At 59.8% G+C, this 18,900-nt stretch overlaps 1 protein-coding gene across 2 annotated transcripts; it reads left to right on the forward strand.

The window, feature by feature from the left end:
• The first annotated feature begins 414 nt into the window (after window positions 1–414).
• On the forward strand, window positions 415–16,042 carry CLPTM1L (CLPTM1 like). 2 transcript variants are annotated; one of them, XM_028090008.2, is made up of 17 exons: window positions 415–638; window positions 973–1,073; window positions 2,291–2,480; window positions 3,823–3,968; window positions 5,432–5,510; window positions 7,657–7,774; window positions 8,024–8,118; window positions 8,918–9,002; window positions 10,132–10,235; window positions 11,198–11,263; window positions 12,131–12,181; window positions 12,780–12,862; window positions 13,442–13,476; window positions 14,082–14,137; window positions 14,217–14,261; window positions 15,006–15,121; window positions 15,588–16,042. In XM_028090008.2, exons 1-17 carry the CDS (start codon window positions 477–479, stop codon window positions 15,670–15,672), a joined length of 1,617 nt encoding a protein of 538 aa, XP_027945809.1. In that variant the 5' UTR covers window positions 415–476; the 3' UTR covers window positions 15,673–16,042. The 2 variants fall into 2 exon arrangements, with proteins under 2 accessions (XP_027945809.1, XP_027945810.1); XM_028090009.2 differs by having other exon boundaries at window positions 3,826–3,968.
• The last annotated feature ends 2,858 nt before the right edge of the window (window positions 16,043–18,900 follow it).

Consider the following 18,900-nt stretch of genomic DNA (forward strand, 5'->3'; position numbering starts at 1 on the left):
CTCACGACAACCCCGCCCTCCACAGGCCCAGGCCCCGGCCCAAGCCCAAGCCCCCGGACCCCGCGAGGCACGCCGGGAGGACGGCGCGGGCAGGAGACGTCACCAGCGTGCGGCGCGCCCCTGTCGCGAGCGTGCGTGCGTGAGCGGCGTTGGCCGGACTGCGTTTCCCAGGGGGCCGCGCGGCGCGCCCACTTCCGGCGAGCGGCCCGGGACCCGGAAGCGGCCGCCGGGCGGCTAATCCCGGGGCGACAGGTCGGTCGGAGGGCGGCGGGAGCATGCAGGGCGGCCGGCGGCCCGTGGCGCGCGGCGCGTTCGTTCCTCCGCGGCGGTGGCGGCGGCGCGCGGCGGTTCTCGCGTGAGCGGCGGCGGCCAGAGCGGCCGGCAGCGCGCCGGGCGGGCGGCGGGGCCCGCGGCTGCGAGGCGGGCCGGGCGGGGCCGAAGCGGGCGCCGCGCTCGGCCCGGGGGGCGGCGGCGCCATGTGGAGCGGCCGCAGCTCCTTCACCAGCCTGGTCGTGGGCGTGTTCGTGGTGTACGTGGTGCACACCTGCTGGGTCATGTATGGCATCGTCTACACCCGGCCGTGCGCCGGCGACGGCAACTGCATCCAGCCGTACCTGGCGCGGAGGCCCAAGCTGCAGGTGAGCGCGGGGTCCGGACGCCTGCGCGACCCTGAGGGGGGGGGTCCTTCCTGCCGAGCCCGACCCCGCGTCCTCGGGTCGTGCCTGTAAGGGCTTCCGGGAAGGCTGCCGGCGCTGCCCCCTGCCCTTCGTCTCCCCTTTGGAGGCGCCCAGAGCCTGCCCCGTTGCGGTCTGCGACCCGGCTTAATAACTCCTGTCCCGGGGCCGCTTGCCGCTTGGGAGGGACATGAAACCTCTCCCCGCTTGCGGGCGGTCAGCTCCGCCCGGGGGTCGCCGGTGGGCGCGTGTCTTCTGCCAGGGCATTGCCCCCTAGCGCCCTGCACGCCCTTTCCAGCTCAGCGTGTACACCACCACGCGGTCCAGCCTTGGCGCTGAGAACAACGTGGACCTGGTCCTGAACGTGGAAGACTTTGACGTGGACTCAAAATTTGAGAAGTAAGATTGGGTCGGTGCGCCAGCGGCGGGGGGGCCGTGGGAAGGGTCGTGTCGCGTATGTGCCGAGGTTATAGCACAGAGAAGGGCTGTCACCGCCTGTGCTGTGCACGGGGGAGGTCTCAGCTGTGCCCCTGTGTGAACTGCGGGCTGACTTCCGCGCTGTGCGAAAGCCGCAGCGGACGAGTGTGTCGCTCAGGAAGTAGCTTACGCCACGGTCACCAGCTGTGGGATGCGAGGCGCTGGCCACAGTTTCCAAAGCAGGAGGTTTTGAGGTGGAGACGACCTGGAGAACAGAAGGCGTTCGTGATTCCCCACAGCAAGCAGCTCGTTTTGTCGTAGCTCGGTCAGGTCACCTGTACGGGAAAGAAATGAGGTGCAGAAGACAAGGTTGTAGAAAATTATAGTTAAATAGAGCAGTAGAGAGGAAGTGGTGCAAATATTCGGATTTGCACGGTGACTTAAAAGTTGTGTTTATTTTATGGTTCTAGTTTTTAAGATTTCAGTGAGTGTAATTTAAAAAGCAACTTGCCGGGCGCCTGGGTGGCTCAGTCGGTTAGGCGACTGCCTTCGGCTCAGGTCAGGATCCTGGAGTCCCGGGATCGAGTCCCGCATCGGGCTCCCTGCTCGGCGGGGAGTCTGCTTCTCCCTCTGACCCTCCCCCGCTCAGACTCTCTCTCTATCATTCTCTCTCTCAGTAAATAAAAATCTTTAAAAAAAAAAAAAAAAAAAAGCACAACTTGCTTGTCAGGAGTCTCTTTTCTTCCCCTGAGGTGTCTGGAAGGCATCAGATGGGAGTAACGGGAATGTGGGATGTGCTAGGAGGTCTGTCCTCTGGCCAGCCCGCCCCATGCGAGAGCTGTGGGAGGCAGTGCAGGGGGCAGGGGAAGCAACGAGTCGGGTCGGCCTCTGCCTGGCCACTGTAGCCGTGACCAAGGCCAGTTACTGACTTCTCTCAGCGCTGAGAGACAGAGGCAGGAACGGCAGGTCCATTCGGTGTTCAGCACAGCTGCCCACGTCCACAGAGACCCGTCTGTGAAAGCCAGCATTTGGGATTTCAGTAAGTCTTGGCAGGTGGGTTTCAGTCCTAGTACTTCTGAGCCAAAATCAGTTTGAAGCAGCGTCACTTATAAAGATACTTGGGGGTAGTCTACCCTGTGTGTTTACGTGAGGAACCTAACATGCACAGAGTTGGAAAACAGTCCTTTCTTTTGTTTTAGGACAGTTAATGTTTCTGTACCAAAGAAAACTAGAAACAACGGGACGTTGTATGCCTACATCTTCCTCCATCATGCTGGCATCCTGCCATGGCATGACGGGAAGCAGGTGCACCTGGTGAGCCCTCTGACTACCTACATGGTCCCCAAACCGGAGGAGGTCAATCTGCTCACTGGGGAATCTGCTACGCAGGTGAGTGCATGAGGTCGCTGGCCCGATGAAACCTGCACTCTCCCCTTGGAATTCACACACACGTTTCTGCATGTGCAGCTTGTGTCTGGAGCTGCAGTGACCATTGGAAAGTGAAGCAGTTTGATGTAATGGGCATACATATCTATCCTACAGCTGAATCATTTCTCGTGGGTTTGCAGACAGATTTTATCCCAAGTTAGTTACGTGCAATTTAAGTAATCCAGTGATTTCTTCTCAGGCCGTGAACCCTCTCAAGCTCCAGGGAGCATGTGTGCCCCCCAGTGGGGTGTGGGGGCATCCCTTCTGCAAAGCTCAGCTGCAGGCTTCACTTGCAGCTGGTAGACTCACTGCACTGTGCGTAGGGCAGGACAACCCTTCAGTATTTACCTTGTTCACAATCACGAAAGAGGGACTTGTATGGGAAACATTTTTGTATCCGTAGAAAACCTCATGTACAAGGAAACTGGAAATCTCTTAGGTGGTTACTAACGAAGCTATGGACAAAGCAAAGGAATTCTGGTATTTGAGTCTACATAGACTGGAAGGTGAGGTCATTTGTTAAAAGAGAAATATGGTAGCTTTCCAGGAAGTATCTGTGAGCCTGCTCCATGCTGTGTCCCCTTGGAAAGACGCCTTCAGCTCCTTTTTTGGGGGACAGTATGGCCCTGCCTCTCAGGGCCTTCCTGGGGCATCAGTGAGGTGGTGGATCTTAGAGGTGTGAAGGGGTCTCTGGAATGTACAAATGCCAAATAAACATTTGCTGTTAGTATTACTTGGAAAACTGTTTTTAAATTAAGCTACTTTAGCTGAACCACATTTATTTAGGTGGGAGGTACATGAAATGATCCTGTAACATAGAGTGTGTCAATTAGATCTGGAAGATTTTCCTGGCAGTCATAGCTGCTTGGCTGAATATAGCTCAGACTAGGACTGATGCCCAACCCTGACATCTGTCCTCCAGACGACTTGACAGACCTGGTCTGGGAGCTGAGTCTCGTTGCCAGCCACAGGGCTGTTACTTCCAAGTGCCTACACCTCCTGCAAATGTCCCAGGACTCACCCTTCTCAGGATCCCTGAGAAGCGGGTCAACCCAGGCTAAAGACCTGAAGTGGGAGTCAGTGTTACAAAGTAGCGACCCTCTGGCTTGTACTGAGAAGAGGAAGAGAGGGGTGTCATTCTGGTGGAGCGGGCATCTGTGGGTACCCCCACACTCTGCCAGGCACTGCATTGTGGTCTTGCTGTGTCAGTACGTGGTGGTGGTTCCCCAGACCGGGCCCAGGGACAGTGCCCCTCCCCCCAGCACCGGGCTTTTCCTGCTGAGTCACTCCTTTCGTTTACCAGCAGATAGAAGCAGAGAAGAAGCCACCAAGTGCTCTGGACGAGCCTGTTTCTCACTGGAGACCAAGACTAACACTGAATGTGATGGTGGATGACTTCGTCTTCGACGGGGCCTCCTTGCCTGCCGATGTGCATCGGTACATGAAGATGTAAGTGCTCCTGGTCGCATCAGGGAGGCAGAAGTGGTGCTCCGCGGGGCGTGTTTACTTGCCCAGCCTCCAGCATAGCTCGTTCACTCCTTGAGCTGGTGTGGAGGGTGGGGGACACCTGTGGGAGCATGGCCCAGCAGAACCCAGAAGCAGATGGGCCATACCTGCATCTCTGAGCCACCCCTGTGATAAGAGGCCCAGAAGGGCCTGCAGTACTGCCTGGAGCGCCCCAAACCTTGTCCCTCCGCTCTTGGTGTCTTGCTGACTGAGATTGCCACCAGACTGTGAGGCTGTGTCATGCTGACCTTTGTCTTGTCTGCATACCGATTACTTCTGTTAGGACTCCGTGTTTTGGTTTAACTCGACTTGCTTACATTAACTTAAAAACTGTTCTTTAGGGCGCCTGGGTGGCTCAGTTGGTTAAGCAACTGCCTTCGGCTCAGGTCATGATCCTGGAGTCCCGGGATCGAGTCCCACATCGGGCTCCCTGCTCGGCAGGGAGTCTGCTTCTCCCTCTGACCCTCTTCCCTCTCATGCTCTCTATCTCTCATTCTCTCTTTCTCAAATAAATAAAATTAAAAAAAAAAAACTGTTCTTTAGATCGTTATGTTAGCATCACGAGTTAGCCGTAAGTGTTAAAATTGCTTAACCAACTTAGACTGCTCTGTATCTCCACTCTTTGGGGAGCCCGCTATTAGATTAAGATCTGATACCGATGGTCACGCAGCTCCTAGAAATGGCTGTGATGAGATTTATTTTCCTTCTTCGCATGTCAGGGTAACTGTGGTATAGTCACAAGTGTTTTTTTTTCTTTAAAATTTAAATTTCAGGGGCGCCTGGGTGGCTCAGACGGTTAAGTGTCTGCCTTCGGCTCAGGTCATGATCCCAGGGTCCTGGGATTGAGCCCTGTGTTGCGCTCCCTGCTCAGCAGGGAGCCTGCTTCTCCCCCTCCCACTCCCCTCGCTTGTGTTCCCTCTCTCGCTCTGTCAAATAAAAAAAAAAAAAAAAACTTAAAAAAAAATAAAATTTAAAGTTCATTTTTGAGTATGCAAAACAGTCACATAATTAGACACTTAAAAGGTACAGAAGAGTCATAAAAAGCCCCCCTGGCCCCTGCCTACCCCCAGGTACAAACAGCAGGTGGGTTTTTATTTCCATTTTGACTCTGCATCCCTGGACCATCCGTGTCCAGCATAGATGGGCTCATCACTCTTTGATGGCCTGGATGGTATTCCACACTGTGGCCACTGGGGTATCCCTCCCATGGGTGTGACTTCAGGGAAGAGTGGCTGGTTAGACCCCTCTGCTTCCGTGGGGAAGGTGTGTCCTGGGATCGTGTGACCAGAGGCACGCGGAGCGCTGGGCAGGATTTCTCTGAGGTGCCTCCAGCATCTCCGCTGTGTCTGATTTGTGTAATGGTGAAAGCATTCATGGTGACTTTGAAAACTGCTTGGCTCCCCCAGGATCCAGCTAGGGAAGACCGTGCACTACCTCCCCATCCTGTTCATTGACCAGCTCAGCAATCGGGTAAAGGACCTCGTGGTAAGCATTGCTCTCTCTGGACTGCCGCGGCGTTGCAAGGACTTACCCGCATGCTTCTGACTTGGCAAGGGGGTGCTCTGGGTTTGCCCCTGACTTCTTCCCCGAGCCCCTGTGCCCTCCTTCGGTGAAAGGATCTGGGAAGGTTCTGTATGGCTGGTACAGAGTTCGTGGGAGAGCCAAGTGTGGTTCAGAACAGCTCATGAACGTTGTTCCATTGAACCCTAGTTGTTTGGCTTGAAGGTGTAGAATGGCTCAGGGTGGGTCCTGAGCAAAATGCTCCCTTTAGGGCTGGCCCCACGCAGTGTCACCGTCCCCTTGGAGCCTATAGGCCTCCCCCCAGGGCCAGGGCTGAGTGTGGAAGCAGAAGGGAACTCACACCCTGCCCTCCAGGGTGGATTGGAGGGTCCGTGAAACACAGCTGACTTTGGGGCAATAATGACAACACGATGATTACCGTGGAAGGTCACTTATCCTGCAGCAGGCACTGTGCCGAGCCCTGCTCCCGGGCCTGTGGGTTTGTGTGTCTCCACGGTCTGTGTCATGGGGGTTATTGAGGGTCACAGGTGACCTCTCTGGCCTCACTGGGCACAGCTGGACTGACCGCCCTGCACTGTGGCTCCTGGACACGTCTGCGGCATTTGTGGACATTTACCAAGCGGGGGGGCCGTGCGCTCAGCCACTCTGGAGTCTGTGCTCCTCATTCGCACATGAGACAGCTGGGGGCACAGAGAGCTCGGGTGCTTGTGGGGTGCATGGCGGTGAGCGGGGAAAGAGGCGCCTGACGTGGGGCTCCGCCTGCCCCAGCTCAGCCACCTCCTGCTGCCAAGAGCTCAGAAGTGACGTCATTGCACTGTTGACCCTAACACGCAGGGCGCCACACTTCCCTTGGGCGGCCGACCGCATCTGCGGGGCCCATGGGCCAGAGTGGCAGTCGCTGGCCCCCTGGCGTCTTCCGGAGTATGCTGCGGCGCCCTGTGCAAACCTGGGCCACGCCAGCCCCGCTGAAGCGCACGGTCAGTGCTCCGTGGCCCCGGAGCTGTCGTGGTCCCTGCTGCTGAGGGCCTGGTGGTCTTCTGACAGGTGTGAGGGCAGCAGGGGGAGAGGCTGCGGGGCAGCGTCTGCAGGGCACCTGTGCTATCCCCATCGTCCTGGGGGCTTAGTAGCCTCGTGTGACATGGTGCTGCCACTCAGACACGAAAACACACGCACGGACCACCAGTGCTTCTTGCGTCTTTTCGTGACGTTAATGCTTTGTCTTAGAGCTGTTTTGTGGCAAGAACACCGTCTTTGGGGAACAGCCCGCTCACTGCAGCTTGGACAGCGGCACCTCTGGGGGCGGGCCTGGCCTGCGCCCACCTGCCCTCATGCCAGTGCACCGGGGCCTGGTGTGTGGTCAGTCATGGCGCGCTCTGGTTGCTGGGCTGCTGACGTGCATGGTCACTGCCAGCAGTTTGCTGAGCGAGCGAGGATTGGTGGCATCGGCCCTGTGTTCATGTGATGTGCTGGCATGTGGCGCTCACAGACTCACCGGACCCCCAGAGGTGTGGGGAGTCAGTGCCCTGTGTGCCTCCAGCCCCTGGGACCGCACTCTCCTGCCAGGTGCAGCCTCCGCCCACTCCCGGCAGCTCCTTGCACCTGCACACACCTACTTCACGTGTCCCATCTTCCTGAGGCTTTCTCTTGTCCCCGGATGGGCAGGCGTGCCCAGCCCTGCACCCCACACTCAGTCTCTCTGGAGAGGTGTGGAGGCTCCGCCAGGCCCACCACACTCAGCTCATCTGCAAGAGCAGGTTCCAGGCCCATCTCGATGCCACTCATGTCGAGGTGGCAGGGGCAGAGGGACGAGCAGGCATGGGTTCTGAGACACACACGGGGTTTGGGTGGCTGAGAGGACAAGGCTTGTCACTCAGAGAAGCTTTGAGCGCTTCATGAGGAGGCTCCCAGGAGGAGGGAGGGCAGAGGGGAGGCAGGAACCACCGGGTCAGGGAGCAGACTGTCACTCCGTGGGGCCCGGGTGTGAAGCGTGAGGCTCCGCTTGTGCAGAACAAGATGCGCTGTGGCGTGTGTGCCGTGGCCGCGTGCGTGGCCAGGTGGGCGGGCTGCAATCCTCGGAAGGGCATGTTCTCACTGCCGTTCTTCCTGCCAGGTCATAAATCGCTCCACCACCGAGCTGCCCCTCACCGTGTCCTACGACAAGATCTCGCTGGGGAGGCTGCGCTTCTGGATCCACATGCAGGACGCTGTATACTCCCTGCAGCAGTTCGGTGAGGGCAGCAGTGGACCGGGCCCTGGGGGACAGGCATGACCTTTTGTTCCCAGTCCTCAAAGTGGCGCTCACACTCAAGGAGCCTCTGCCCCTCCTGGTGTGCTGCTTTAACCCACTTCCCGTCAGAACGCTGGGCTTTGGCTGTCCGTGCTGAGCACCGAGCTTGTCCACTGTGCGGCGATGGGTGTTGCTGACCTCGCTCACTGACCTCACTCACCCTGCATTGTGTTTCCTCTTTTCCTCTCAGGGTTTTCAGAGAAAGACGCCGATGAAGTCAAAGGCATTTTTGTTGACACCAACTTGTATTTCTTAGCGTTGACCTTCTTTGTCGCAGCATTTCACGTGAGTGGTCACTGGGCTGGTGGCTCTGCAGGCACCCGCTGTCCTCAGCCGGGGGTCTGCACAGCCTGGCAGACCTGAGGCTTTGAGGTTGTCCTTTCTCCCAGTTCAGGAGAGGGTGTCTGGACCTGGGTCCCTGACACCCTGAAGGACTTGGGGTTTTATCTGCTGGTCTTGGAGGCCATCTTGGAAGGAAATCCAAAATCTGTGAGGTTCATTGAGGACTAGTGTTTGTTTATGTAATTCTAGCACGGTGATCTCAGTACTAGAAAGTTATTTCTTGCATAGAATTCCTTTTTGCACAAGGAGTCTCACACCTGGGGAGGAAAGCTGACCCCCATGCAGCCGCGGTGCTGGATTTGAGGTCAGGCTGGGAAGGGGCAGACAAGGTAGGCTGCAAGGCAGGCTTGGGAGCCCTACTGCAGCCCGTCCTGACTGCCCAGCTGCACCTTTGCAGAAGTGAGCCGTGGAACAGTGGTTTTTATCAGAAGGTCTGTCTGCGAGTGAGCCCGTGTGCTTCTGGGACAGACACTGCACACCCTTGCGCTCTGGCTAAGAGCCGGCGGGACCTGGTGAGGGCAGTATGTGGACGTCCCTGCGGGCATGCGACCCATGATAGCTGTCAGATGCCCTGCGGTTCTGGCATGGTGGATGGGACATGAGGCCGTGGGCTTCTGTGGCGCCTGGCGGCTGTCTGGCTGTGTCCTTAGGACCTGGGTCCGGTGCATACCTGCAGTCACTCGGTGAAGAGCACCTGTAGAAGCCACGCGAGGTGTAAATTGCTGTGCTCTTCCCTTTGCAGCTTCTGTTTGATTTCCTGGCATTTAAAAACGACATCAGTTTCTGGAAAAAGAAGAAGAGCATGATTGGAATGTCTACCAAAGCAGGTAGATGCTCTTAGGAGTTTTGCGTATTCCCAGGGCATATGCTATGGTTGATAGGTGTTTAAGGTTCATTTTGGAACTTGAAGTTTAGGGTCATCTCTGACAGCTGCCGGCTGGGGATCCTGTTCGTGTGGGAGGGTCACCTTTGGATCTTGCCTGCTAACAAGTTGGGGAGGGGCCGTCTCTAGATCCCAGAGAATGTCGGGTAGGCCTGTGACCTCAGAGGACAGAAGGCGGTGGAGGCTGCTTGCCGGGGCCCGCCTTGGCGATGACAGACACTGGATCTTGGTGCATGTTGGTGCATCTCAGACAACGGGCGCAGTTCTTTTTCTCCCACAGCAACGACATGCCCAGGGGTGGTCTAGGCCACTTGGGTGGCCCCCATATCGTCCGTGTCTCAGATTCTTCTGTCCTGTTCTCCGGTGCCCTCGGCGTGGATGAGGGCCCCCGCTGAGTTCTCCTGCCCCCTCCTCTTTCTCTTCCCGGGGAGCGGAGGGCGGGCAGGAGATGCTGTGGGTCCCTGGGGCCATGCCCATGGAGGGCCGCCGGTGCCCGCCGCCCCTTGCTGGTGCCCTGGCAGGTGACTCTGCTCCTTCGGCGGGAAGCGCTGAGGAAGCAGCAGGGCCGTGTCAGTGAGCCGCCGTGTTTCACAAAGTAGGGTCTTAAAAGGAGAAGGTATAGCTCTTAACAGAGAGACTGGTTTATCGCAAATTGGTGTAGAAATAGGAAAGGGTGATGTGAGAGTCCCAGGAAGCGAGTCCTAATCCCTGCCCAGAACCTGTCTTGTCCGTGTGCTCTCGGCATGTTTGTGTGTTTGCAAGTGCACCGCGTGCACGTTTCTGAACCTGAGGGGACCTTGTGTTCCATCTGCAGGACATTTACACAGCCACACGCCCCGCTCCGGGTTAGTGACGGAGGGGGTAAATTACATGAGGCCTCATGTGTGCACGTGAGGGGTTGTATGTGTGTGTGTGAGGCGTCGGGGGGATGTGAGGGCGCATGCGTGGGGGCCAACAGGTGGGGGTGTGGGAAGGGGGTGCGTGGGGGTGCCGTGAGGACCGGGCGTGGGGTGTGAATAGGGCAGGGCCAGCCCCCCAGCACAGCGCCCTGCCACCCCTCGCCCCGTCCCCAGTGCTCTGGCGCTGCTTCAGCACGGTGGTCATCTTCCTGTTCCTGCTGGACGAGCAGACGAGCCTGCTGGTGCTGGTCCCTGCGGGCATCGGCGCCGCCATCGAGGTGAGTTGCGCGGCAGCCCTTGGCCCTGCACTCAGTACTGAGCCAGGTCTGACACAGGGAGGGCTGTGGCCCCTCCACGGGCAAGGCAGGGCGGGGCAGGCCGGGCTGCTGAGGCTACAGAAAGCATCCGTCCATCACAGCCGTCTGCAGGATGTATTTAACCCGCTGGATGCAGAGCTACCTGGCTCGTGCTGTGCTCGCTGCTGCAGGAAGCCAAGTGTGGGACATGGCGTCCAGGAGCGTGGCGCCCTGTGGCAGTCTGGCTGTGTGGGGCTCAGGAGAGGGATCCTTTGGGGTGGGCAGTTTGGGGCCAGGCCGTGAGGACGGTGGTGGGGCTGGGACACAGTCAGCAGAGGGGGTGGTGGGTCCAGACATCCTCCTCTGGCCTCCAGTGCTGCCCTCTCCTAGCCTCAGCCATGGCTGTGGTTCTGTGCCCCTGCCCATGGGTGCTGGCCCGCATGGTGGTCAGGTCAGAGACGGTGCTTGGTCTGTCCGTCACAGAGCGTGGGCAGGGACCCTCCCGTAGCCACGTGTCACCGTGTGGAAACCCAGCTCGAAAGTGGCTGTGCCATGCTGGTCCCACCTCAGTGAGGTGGTGAGAAGGGTTGGGTCCCCCAGAGACTGGAAATGGCAGGACTCAGGGCAGAGGCTTGGGGCCTCACAGTGCTGACCAGGAGGAAGGTGCTGGTAAAGCAGGAGGCAGGCGGGGCGGGCTGGGAAGGGGGCTTGGCCTGGAGGAGGACAGCGGGCTGAGTGCCAGTTCCCCGGGTGCAGAGAAGAGGGGGTGGTGTCCACCTGGGCAGACAGGCTCAGTGGTTGGGCATGCAGGCCGTGAGGCACGGTCAGGCCGGTCTGGAGGGGCTGAGCAGGCAGACGCTGTGGCCCATCACCTTCCAGTGGTGAGTTCTGGGGACTCCTTGGTCTCAGAGCTTAAACGTCTGTTTCTCCTTCTTTGCCGTCAGCTGTGGAAAGTGAAAAAGGCCCTGAAGATGACCATTCTTTGGAGAGGCCTGCGACCCGAGTTCCAGGTGGGGGTTTCTTCTGTTCTGACTGCACCCCTCCCCCTCGGCAGCCCACCTTCTCCCGCGGCACCCCGGTCCGCCCACGTGATTGTCCCAGAGCATCCCCCACGTGTCTCCCAGCTGCGCTCTGGTCAGACGCCATACTTGGGCCGGTGATCCTTCAGCCGCGTGGCTGACCTCCGGCTCAGAGCAGGCCCCCAGCAGACGAGGTGGGAGCACGCGGGTGGAGGCTGGGGCCGCCGCGGCTCTGCAGTTCCCTTGGCAGGGCCGGCGTCCGATTGCTGCCAGCGGCCAGTGCTGGACCCACGTGGGCTTCCTGTTGGGGACGGAGCGCAGGCTGCACTGACGGCCTGATGGGGGCTGGGGGTTGGTGTCAGTTTGAGGTTTGTCGTTGGGCGCTCTGCTCTTGCTGCCGTGATGGACCCGTTCCAGGAGAACCTCGGGGCTCACGGCACCCCCAGCTTTCCAGGTTCTAAACCGTCGAGGGCGGGAGACTAGTCAGCAGGACGCAGTTTGTCCTGTTCTGCAGCCCCTCGGTGACTCCACCGTCACTGATCTTAGAGCCGCGTGGGGCGCACAGAGGAAGCACCGTTGCTGTATTAGCTGACCACATGGAGGCTAGGAGGGGCACCCAGCAAGGGGACATGCTCGCGGGTGTGCTTCTGCTGCACGCGGCACTCGCTGTGCCCCGTGGGGACCTCTCTGGGTCCCTGGGTGGCTCTGAAGGGGCAGGGAGCGATTTGACTGGGGTCTGGAGACTGGAGCCCCGGGGTCAGCACCCGGGGTGAGCCTCACGCAGCTGCATGCGGCTGTCCCTTTGCGGGTCGGGCCGGAGTCAGGTGACTGACAGGACTCTGTTGGATTTTGTGATAGTTCGGCACCTACAGCAAGTCGGAGAGGAAGACGGAGGAGTACGACGCTCAGGTAGGCAGCAGGGGGTGTTTGGGGTGCGCTAGCGCCCGAGGGCGACGCACCTGGGGAAGGAGGCTCTGGGGCTTCTCCCTGTCCCGGGCCTTGCAGGGAACCTCCGCCAAGTTGTCCCGGGTGGTTCGTGTGGGTGCTGTGGTGGCACATTTTGTCGTGAGACTCTGTTGACCCCCACGGGGGCCGTGTCGTGTCCTGAGGCCAGCAGCGCTGCCGCGGGCGTAGCTAAAGCTGTCACTTGGCTGTGACGTGCCTCCTGCGTGGGGACGTGTCACATTCTGCTTCCCTGGTGTCTGAGCTCGGGCTCTACGGGTGTCATAGTAAAGCTCCAGACGAGCACAGGGGCGAGCCACAGGCCCCGGGACCGTTTCTGCCCTGTCGTCCCCGGCGGGCCCCTTTGTCGGTCTGCCGTAGGCCGGTGGGCTGATACCGTCTGTGTTCCGTCTGGCCTCGTTCCTGGTGCTGTGCGTTCTCTGGGCGCCTGCTGTCCCAGCACCGTGCACACCCGCTTCCCTGGAGTCGTGGCTCGTTTGCCTTTTTTTGCTTGTCTTCCCCCGTTGCACGTGGGGCTTTCACAGGGGTTACCTGTTCCCTGCAGGCCATGAAGTACTTGTCCTATCTGCTGTACCCTCTGTGCATCGGGGGCGCCGTCTACTCCCTGCTGAACATCAAATATAAGAGGTATGGTGCTGCCCAGCCCCACGGCTGCTCATCCGCCTGGGGACGCCCCTTGGCCTCTGTCCCCAGCTGCTGCTGTGCCTCGGGTCCCCTGCAGCGTGGACAGGGGGTGGGGGGACCTTGCCCGGGGGCACTTCAGGACTAAGGACACAGCCTGCAGTGAGGGCACCGAGGCCGTCATGCGGTGCCCCCCCCCCCGCCCTTCTCCCAAGCAGCAAGTACAGAGCCACGGGCGTCCACAGCCCTGGTGTCTGGGACAAGGGCGGGTGTGTCTGGACAAGGGGAAGCTGGCTAAGGCAGCACGGCCCCTGAATGCAGACACGACCCTGAGAGCTGGACCCCAGTGCGGGTCTTCGTGCTGCCGGCCGCTCTGACGGAGAACCCTATCAGGGCAGGTCTCACCGCCACCTGGTGCTTGCGTCCCGGGGGGAGGACTGTCTGCGCAGGTCCCCCGACTGGCACCTGCTAGTGCCCGGGTGTTTGTGACGTGGTTTCCACGACCGTGCTGCTAGCCAACGCGACAGGCACAGAGGGACGGGGGACGCGGGACTTGGCACGCTGACGCTGGTCTTTCCCTTCCAGCTGGTATTCTTGGCTCATCAACAGCTTCGTCAATGGTGAGTCATGGGCTTCAGTCCCGCCAACAGCATTTCAACAGCTTCCTCGTGGCTCCTGCACGGGGCCCCATTGGTTTGAGGTTGTGCGCGCAGGACCCTTACTGTGGCCTGTGCTCTGTTTGGGGGCCTCCAGATACCTGGTTTGTCTGCGGGAGCCCCACTCAGGCTGCCTCGGCCACAGAGTCCTGGGCCGTGTGTTTTCTCCTCACGAAAACAGCTCAGGGTGGCAGGAAACAACACTGTCTACACACGCTTCCTGAGGGCAGGCCCAAGCAGCAGGCCCCAGAGTGCAGCGCGCCGCCAGGCCTACAAGCCCTGTGCACGGGCCAGGTCCACGTCCTGGCAGGGGTGGGTGGGTCGTCTGGCTGCTAGGCTGTCCCTGACCGGCCTGGGCTCTCTGCGCAGAGCCCCACGACGGGCTCCCACCAGGTGTGATTCCCAGGGGCGGCCGCAGTGCATGGGCAGGGCCTGAAGCAGGCTGCAGAGGGTGGCGGGAGGGGGCAGCCAGCAGACTGCCCATAGGTGGGGACAGACGCTGGGCCGTGGGGCATCAGCTCTCCTGCCCAGACACCGTGCCCGTCCCAGCCTGCTCTCTGTCTCCCCAGGGGTGTATGCGTTCGGCTTCCTCTTCATGCTGCCCCAGCTCTTTGTGAACTACAAGGTAAGACCGCAGCCCATCCACACACCCATGGTTTCTGTGTGGCTGGCCACTGATCTGCTGCATCTCTCCTGTTCCCCAGATGAAGTCAGTGGCGCACCTGCCTTGGAAGGCCTTTACCTACAAGGTCAGTTCCCGGCCTGGCGCCTCCTCAGGGCTCACACGCCCATTGGGTGGCACTTCGTGGAGGCGGGGGCAGGGGGGCATGCGCTTTGAGCCACGTGTACCATGGTGGTGACTTAAGGACAGTGGTTCTCTGACCATCGTAGCGGCTGAAGACGTTTTCTTGAATTAAAAACCACGTTCCTGTTGGTGACACACATCAGAGCGCAGACCACCACCTGCCCCCAGGGCCCGTGTCCACAGATGCCGTCCAGCTGCCGTGAGGGTGGTCCCCGCGTGGCGCGTCCTGCGCGGGCGGAGCTTGGGATCATGGGGCCTCTGTGCTTGTTGAGCAGCCTGGACCGGGCTTCAGTGGCATTGTGCGGTTTTCAAGGGAGATGGGTATATGCTGTGCTGTTCTGTTTTCTGAGGGCAAACGACCAGTTCTGAGGAGCGGGGACACAGCTGCGTTCTTGGCCCGTGTTTTCAGGGCAGCCCTTGCTGGCCTTCGCGGTCTGTGGAGACCCGGGGCGTGCGCTGCAAGGTGGGCGCCCCAGGGCAGTAGGGCCAGCTCCCCAGGCGTCCAGTGTCCTCCTGCACTTGCTCGTTCTCTGCCCTTCTGGTGTCTCTGGGACACCCGCGGGCACGCGTGGTGTCTGCTGAGCGGCAGTCCGCCAGTGACGGGGGGGACAGGGCCCGTGCGCAGGGGCGTGTGTCTTTGGGAGAACCCAACGACCCATGTTCCCACCTTCCCTGTCCCACCTGGCAGGCCTTCAACACCTTCATCGATGATGTCTTTGCCTTCATCATCACCATGCCCACCTCCCACCGGCTGGCATGCTTCAGGGACGACGTGGTGTTCCTTGTGTACCTTTACCAGCGATGGTGAGTGTGGCGGACGCCCGTGCTGCTCGTCCCGTGGGGAGGGAGGCGGTGTGTGTGAGGGAGAGACTGTCCTTTTCTCCTAGTTGAGATGAGTTGGTCTTGTGTGCAGCTGTGTGGGGCCGGTCGGCCCGCGTCTCCCCACAGTGTGACACCATTCCTCACCGGCAGGGTCTGGCTGAGCTGGAGGGAGACCCCACCCCGGGGCCATGGGCCTGGCAGGGCAGGGCTAGGTCTCCTGGGGGTGGTGCCCCGAACCCTGCTGCTTTGGCTCAGCTGCCATGGGCCTCTGATCTGCCTTGAGCACAGAGCTCCATCCCGATCATAAAAACACACACACAACAACAGGCGGGCACGAGAGGACCCTTGAATCCCTGTCCCGCGGCAGCATGGGGTCGCTGGGTCCTCCCTGCCGGGAGCTGAGCCCCTTCCCAGATGGCAGAGCCCGAGGGCACGGCTGTCCTTGCAGGCTTTATCCCGTGGATAAGAGCAGGGTGAACGAGTTCGGGGAGTCATACGAGGAGAAGCCCCCGCGGAAGGCCCACGCAAACTGAGTCGCCGCCCAGGCCACGTGGGGTCGGCCACTGCGCAGCAGAGCTGGGTTGTCAGCTGAGTATTTTGGGATGCTTCTGGTGGAAATCCCTGGACATTACATCTTCCGCATTGCCAAAACCTGAACGTTTCCCGTCACCTCTTGAGTCCCTTTGTGTTGTGGTTGAGAAGGGTCCTAGCAGGCAGACACTCGCCCGCGCACCAGGCTTTGACCGTGGGCAGTGCGCGCTGTGAGTGCTCGAGTGGCTCTTTAAATCCATTCCTTAGAGACTGGGATCAAATGGCTTTTTTCCTTTTTGTTTAAAATTTGACTATTTTAAAAAGCTTAATGTATGTATGTTTCTATTTTAAAATAAATTTCTCTGGCTGTAACGTCTTCTTGGCTTGGTATGACATGGAAGGTGTCTTAGCGGCTTCACTTTTCCTGTTTTTGGAAATGTGTGCATGATGTGGGTTTGTTCGTGTGCTTATTGAAGCAGCAAATTTAAAGGCCACTTCCCAAGCTCTCAAATCACAAACCTTCCTAAATATCTGGTATTGAATTTGTCACATGGTCACCACTGGTCCGACAGATGGTGTTTTTTCAGAAATGCCCCAGGTCAGGGCCGAGATGAGCGGAGTGGCGGGACCGGGCAGGAAGCAAGGGCAGGCGCATGCTCCATGCGGTTACACTCGAGACTCTGCTCTCATGGTGTGCAAACATGCAGGTACCATCAAGGTTTGGGGCTGGTCCCCAGCATCTGCCGTGGAGCTGGCTTTGAATTCTTTCGCCGTGGACTCGGTCCCCGCGGTGTCCACACTGGCGGTGCTGGGCTCCTCCCAGGGTGGAAGGTGGGGCCGATCGCTCTCTGCAGGAGGCCCAGGCTCAGGGAGCACATATGCCTACCACCTGTTCCCACTCAACACAGGCCACACGCCCTGTCACCGTGGTCCGTTCACGGTGGAAACCACACGTGTGTGCCTCTCAGCCCATAGCTTCCGGCCTGGGTGTGTGAGCCGCACGCGGTGAGCTGAAGGGGAAAGACTGGTTCACGTGACCCTCCTTCAGTTCCAGCTTGCGGATGCGTCAAGAGCCCCGAAGGGTGAGCACACAGCGTACCCTGTGGACTACCCGCCCGCTGGACCCACAGAACATTCGCAGGGTGCGGGCATCTCTGCTCAGCTCGGCCTGGGGGCCACAGTGCTGTGGGCACCGGCTGCACTTTCAGTGAGGACGTTGGGGCGTCCAGCATGTGCGGCTCCCGGGGTGGGCCCAGGAGGGTCAGCAGCGGGGGCCCTGCAGGTCCCGAGACAGCCCCACGGGGCGGCTTATGGCACAAGTGCATCTCGTCCTCCTCCGGGCTCCAGCTTCCGTATGGGCAGGCGGGTCCCTCAGAGGCTCCCGGCCTCCGGAGGGGCGGCATCCTTGGCCCGGGGCCCCTCCCTGCACAACCGCCTCTCCCACGTCTCTTTTTCCACCCACTCCTCACTCTGCACTCTGGCCTCCTGTGCCTCTCAGGAGGGTCCCTGGGGGGTCAGGTCCGGCCACAGGGCGATCCAGGGTTGTGCCCCCATCTCGACACCTTCCTGCAGTCACAGCTGCCTGTCCTGGGGCCTGGGGTTCCTCCCGTGCCTCCGTGGCTCCCCAGTCTGCCCATTCACCTTTCTACGCCCTACCATCCAGAGGGGCTTCTGTGCCAGGGTAGACACAGCCCGAACCCTGCGAGGGGAGCACCCCCAGTGAGTTTTCACACAGCCCTGTGAGCGTGGGGCAGGCAGCTCCCAGTGACTTGGGTGCCCGCATCCCTCCTGGCTAGTTGTCTCCAGAGACCACGTGGTGACCTTCATGCACTTCGGCCCCCAGCCCGTTCCTCCCCGACCCAGAGCCCACACTGGACCCTCAGTGCCGGGCTTCTTTGGCTCAGAATTCTCTCCCAGCTTGCGGCCCTCACTTGTACCCCTGAGCAGCATTCCACTGCGTGAAGAAGCCACACTTCAGTGACTGGACAGACGTCAGGCTTTCGTCCAGCTTGGTATGAGGAGTAAAATCACCCACAGTGCGTGTGTGTGTCTTCAGTGGACGTCAGCGGTCAGTTCTCTGGGGCCGCACCCAGGTGGAGTGCATGCACGCTTGGCATCAGGGGAGCTGACGCCGCCATGCCCGTTCCAGCGCCCCCCCAGGCCCCCCCGGCCATGTCACACCCGCGCCCCTCAGACCTCCCCACGTCACACCCCCCCCAGGGCCCTCCCGTGTCACAGCTGCCTGCCACCAGCGCCCCCCGGGGCCCCAGGTCACACCCACCCCTGCCTGTGTTGCCATCTGGTGGGCATGCAGGGGGACCTTCCTGAGGCCCGGGTTTGCCTGACAACTAATGGTGCTGAGTATCTTTCCGTATTCTTTCTAACCATTTTGACATACTTTTTGGATAAAGGGCCTATTTTGTTCTATTTCCCCCGTAATCCTACGTTTCTAGTAGCATTTGTGTTGGGCTTGCTGGCTGAGGCGCCTCAGCCACGTGAGGTGGGAGGAGCGCACGTCCCGTTTTCTGTTCTTGGAAGCGTTCCCAATGCGGCCTGTGGCGCAGCCGGGCCCGTGGTCTCCTCGCTGGGGTTCTGCTGCTGCTGGAGTTCCTGGAGCTTTCGTGGAGATACTACTTGAAGTTTCGTTGTTTTGCTTGAAGAATTTGTCCATTTGGCACAAAGTTGCTCATAATATCCTCTTCTTACAGCCTCTGGGGCTGCGTCCACCGCTTCACCCTGTGTGGTGGTGTCCCCGCAACAAAGCACCACAGACGGGGAGGTGAGCGGCCGACGGATTCCCGGGGCGGCGAGCAGGCAAGCCCTCAGAGCCTGCTGGGGAAGTGGGGGCACCTTCTAGAAAGCAGCATTGTTCCGTCCCCCGTCCCAGAGGCAGGAGGCCCCAGGTGAAGGTGCCGCAGGGCCCGCTCCTTCCGAGGCTGAGGGATGGCCGCTCACGCCACGTTCCCGAGGATGCATCTCCAAACCTCCCCTTTTGATAAGGACGCAGTCGCGTTGGATCCAGACCCACCCTAAAGACCTCAACTGGGCTCGAGCCTCCGCAGAGACCCTGTTTCCAAACCAGTTCACACTCGCAGGCCCTGGAGGTTGGGACGCCACCACCTGAGTTTTGGGGGGAGATGCTTTTAGTCCCTAACAATTCCTTACATACTTATTTGTAATTCCTTTTCTTCTTAATCAATCTGCTTTTGTCAGTTTTATCATTATTGGTC

Source organism: Eumetopias jubatus, unplaced genomic scaffold (assembly GCF_037043125.1).
Source record: "Eumetopias jubatus isolate StellerSeaLion01/CBP00866 unplaced genomic scaffold, mEumJub1_p1.0 scaffold_5, whole genome shotgun sequence".
NCBI lineage: Eukaryota > Metazoa > Chordata > Mammalia > Carnivora > Otariidae > Eumetopias > Eumetopias jubatus.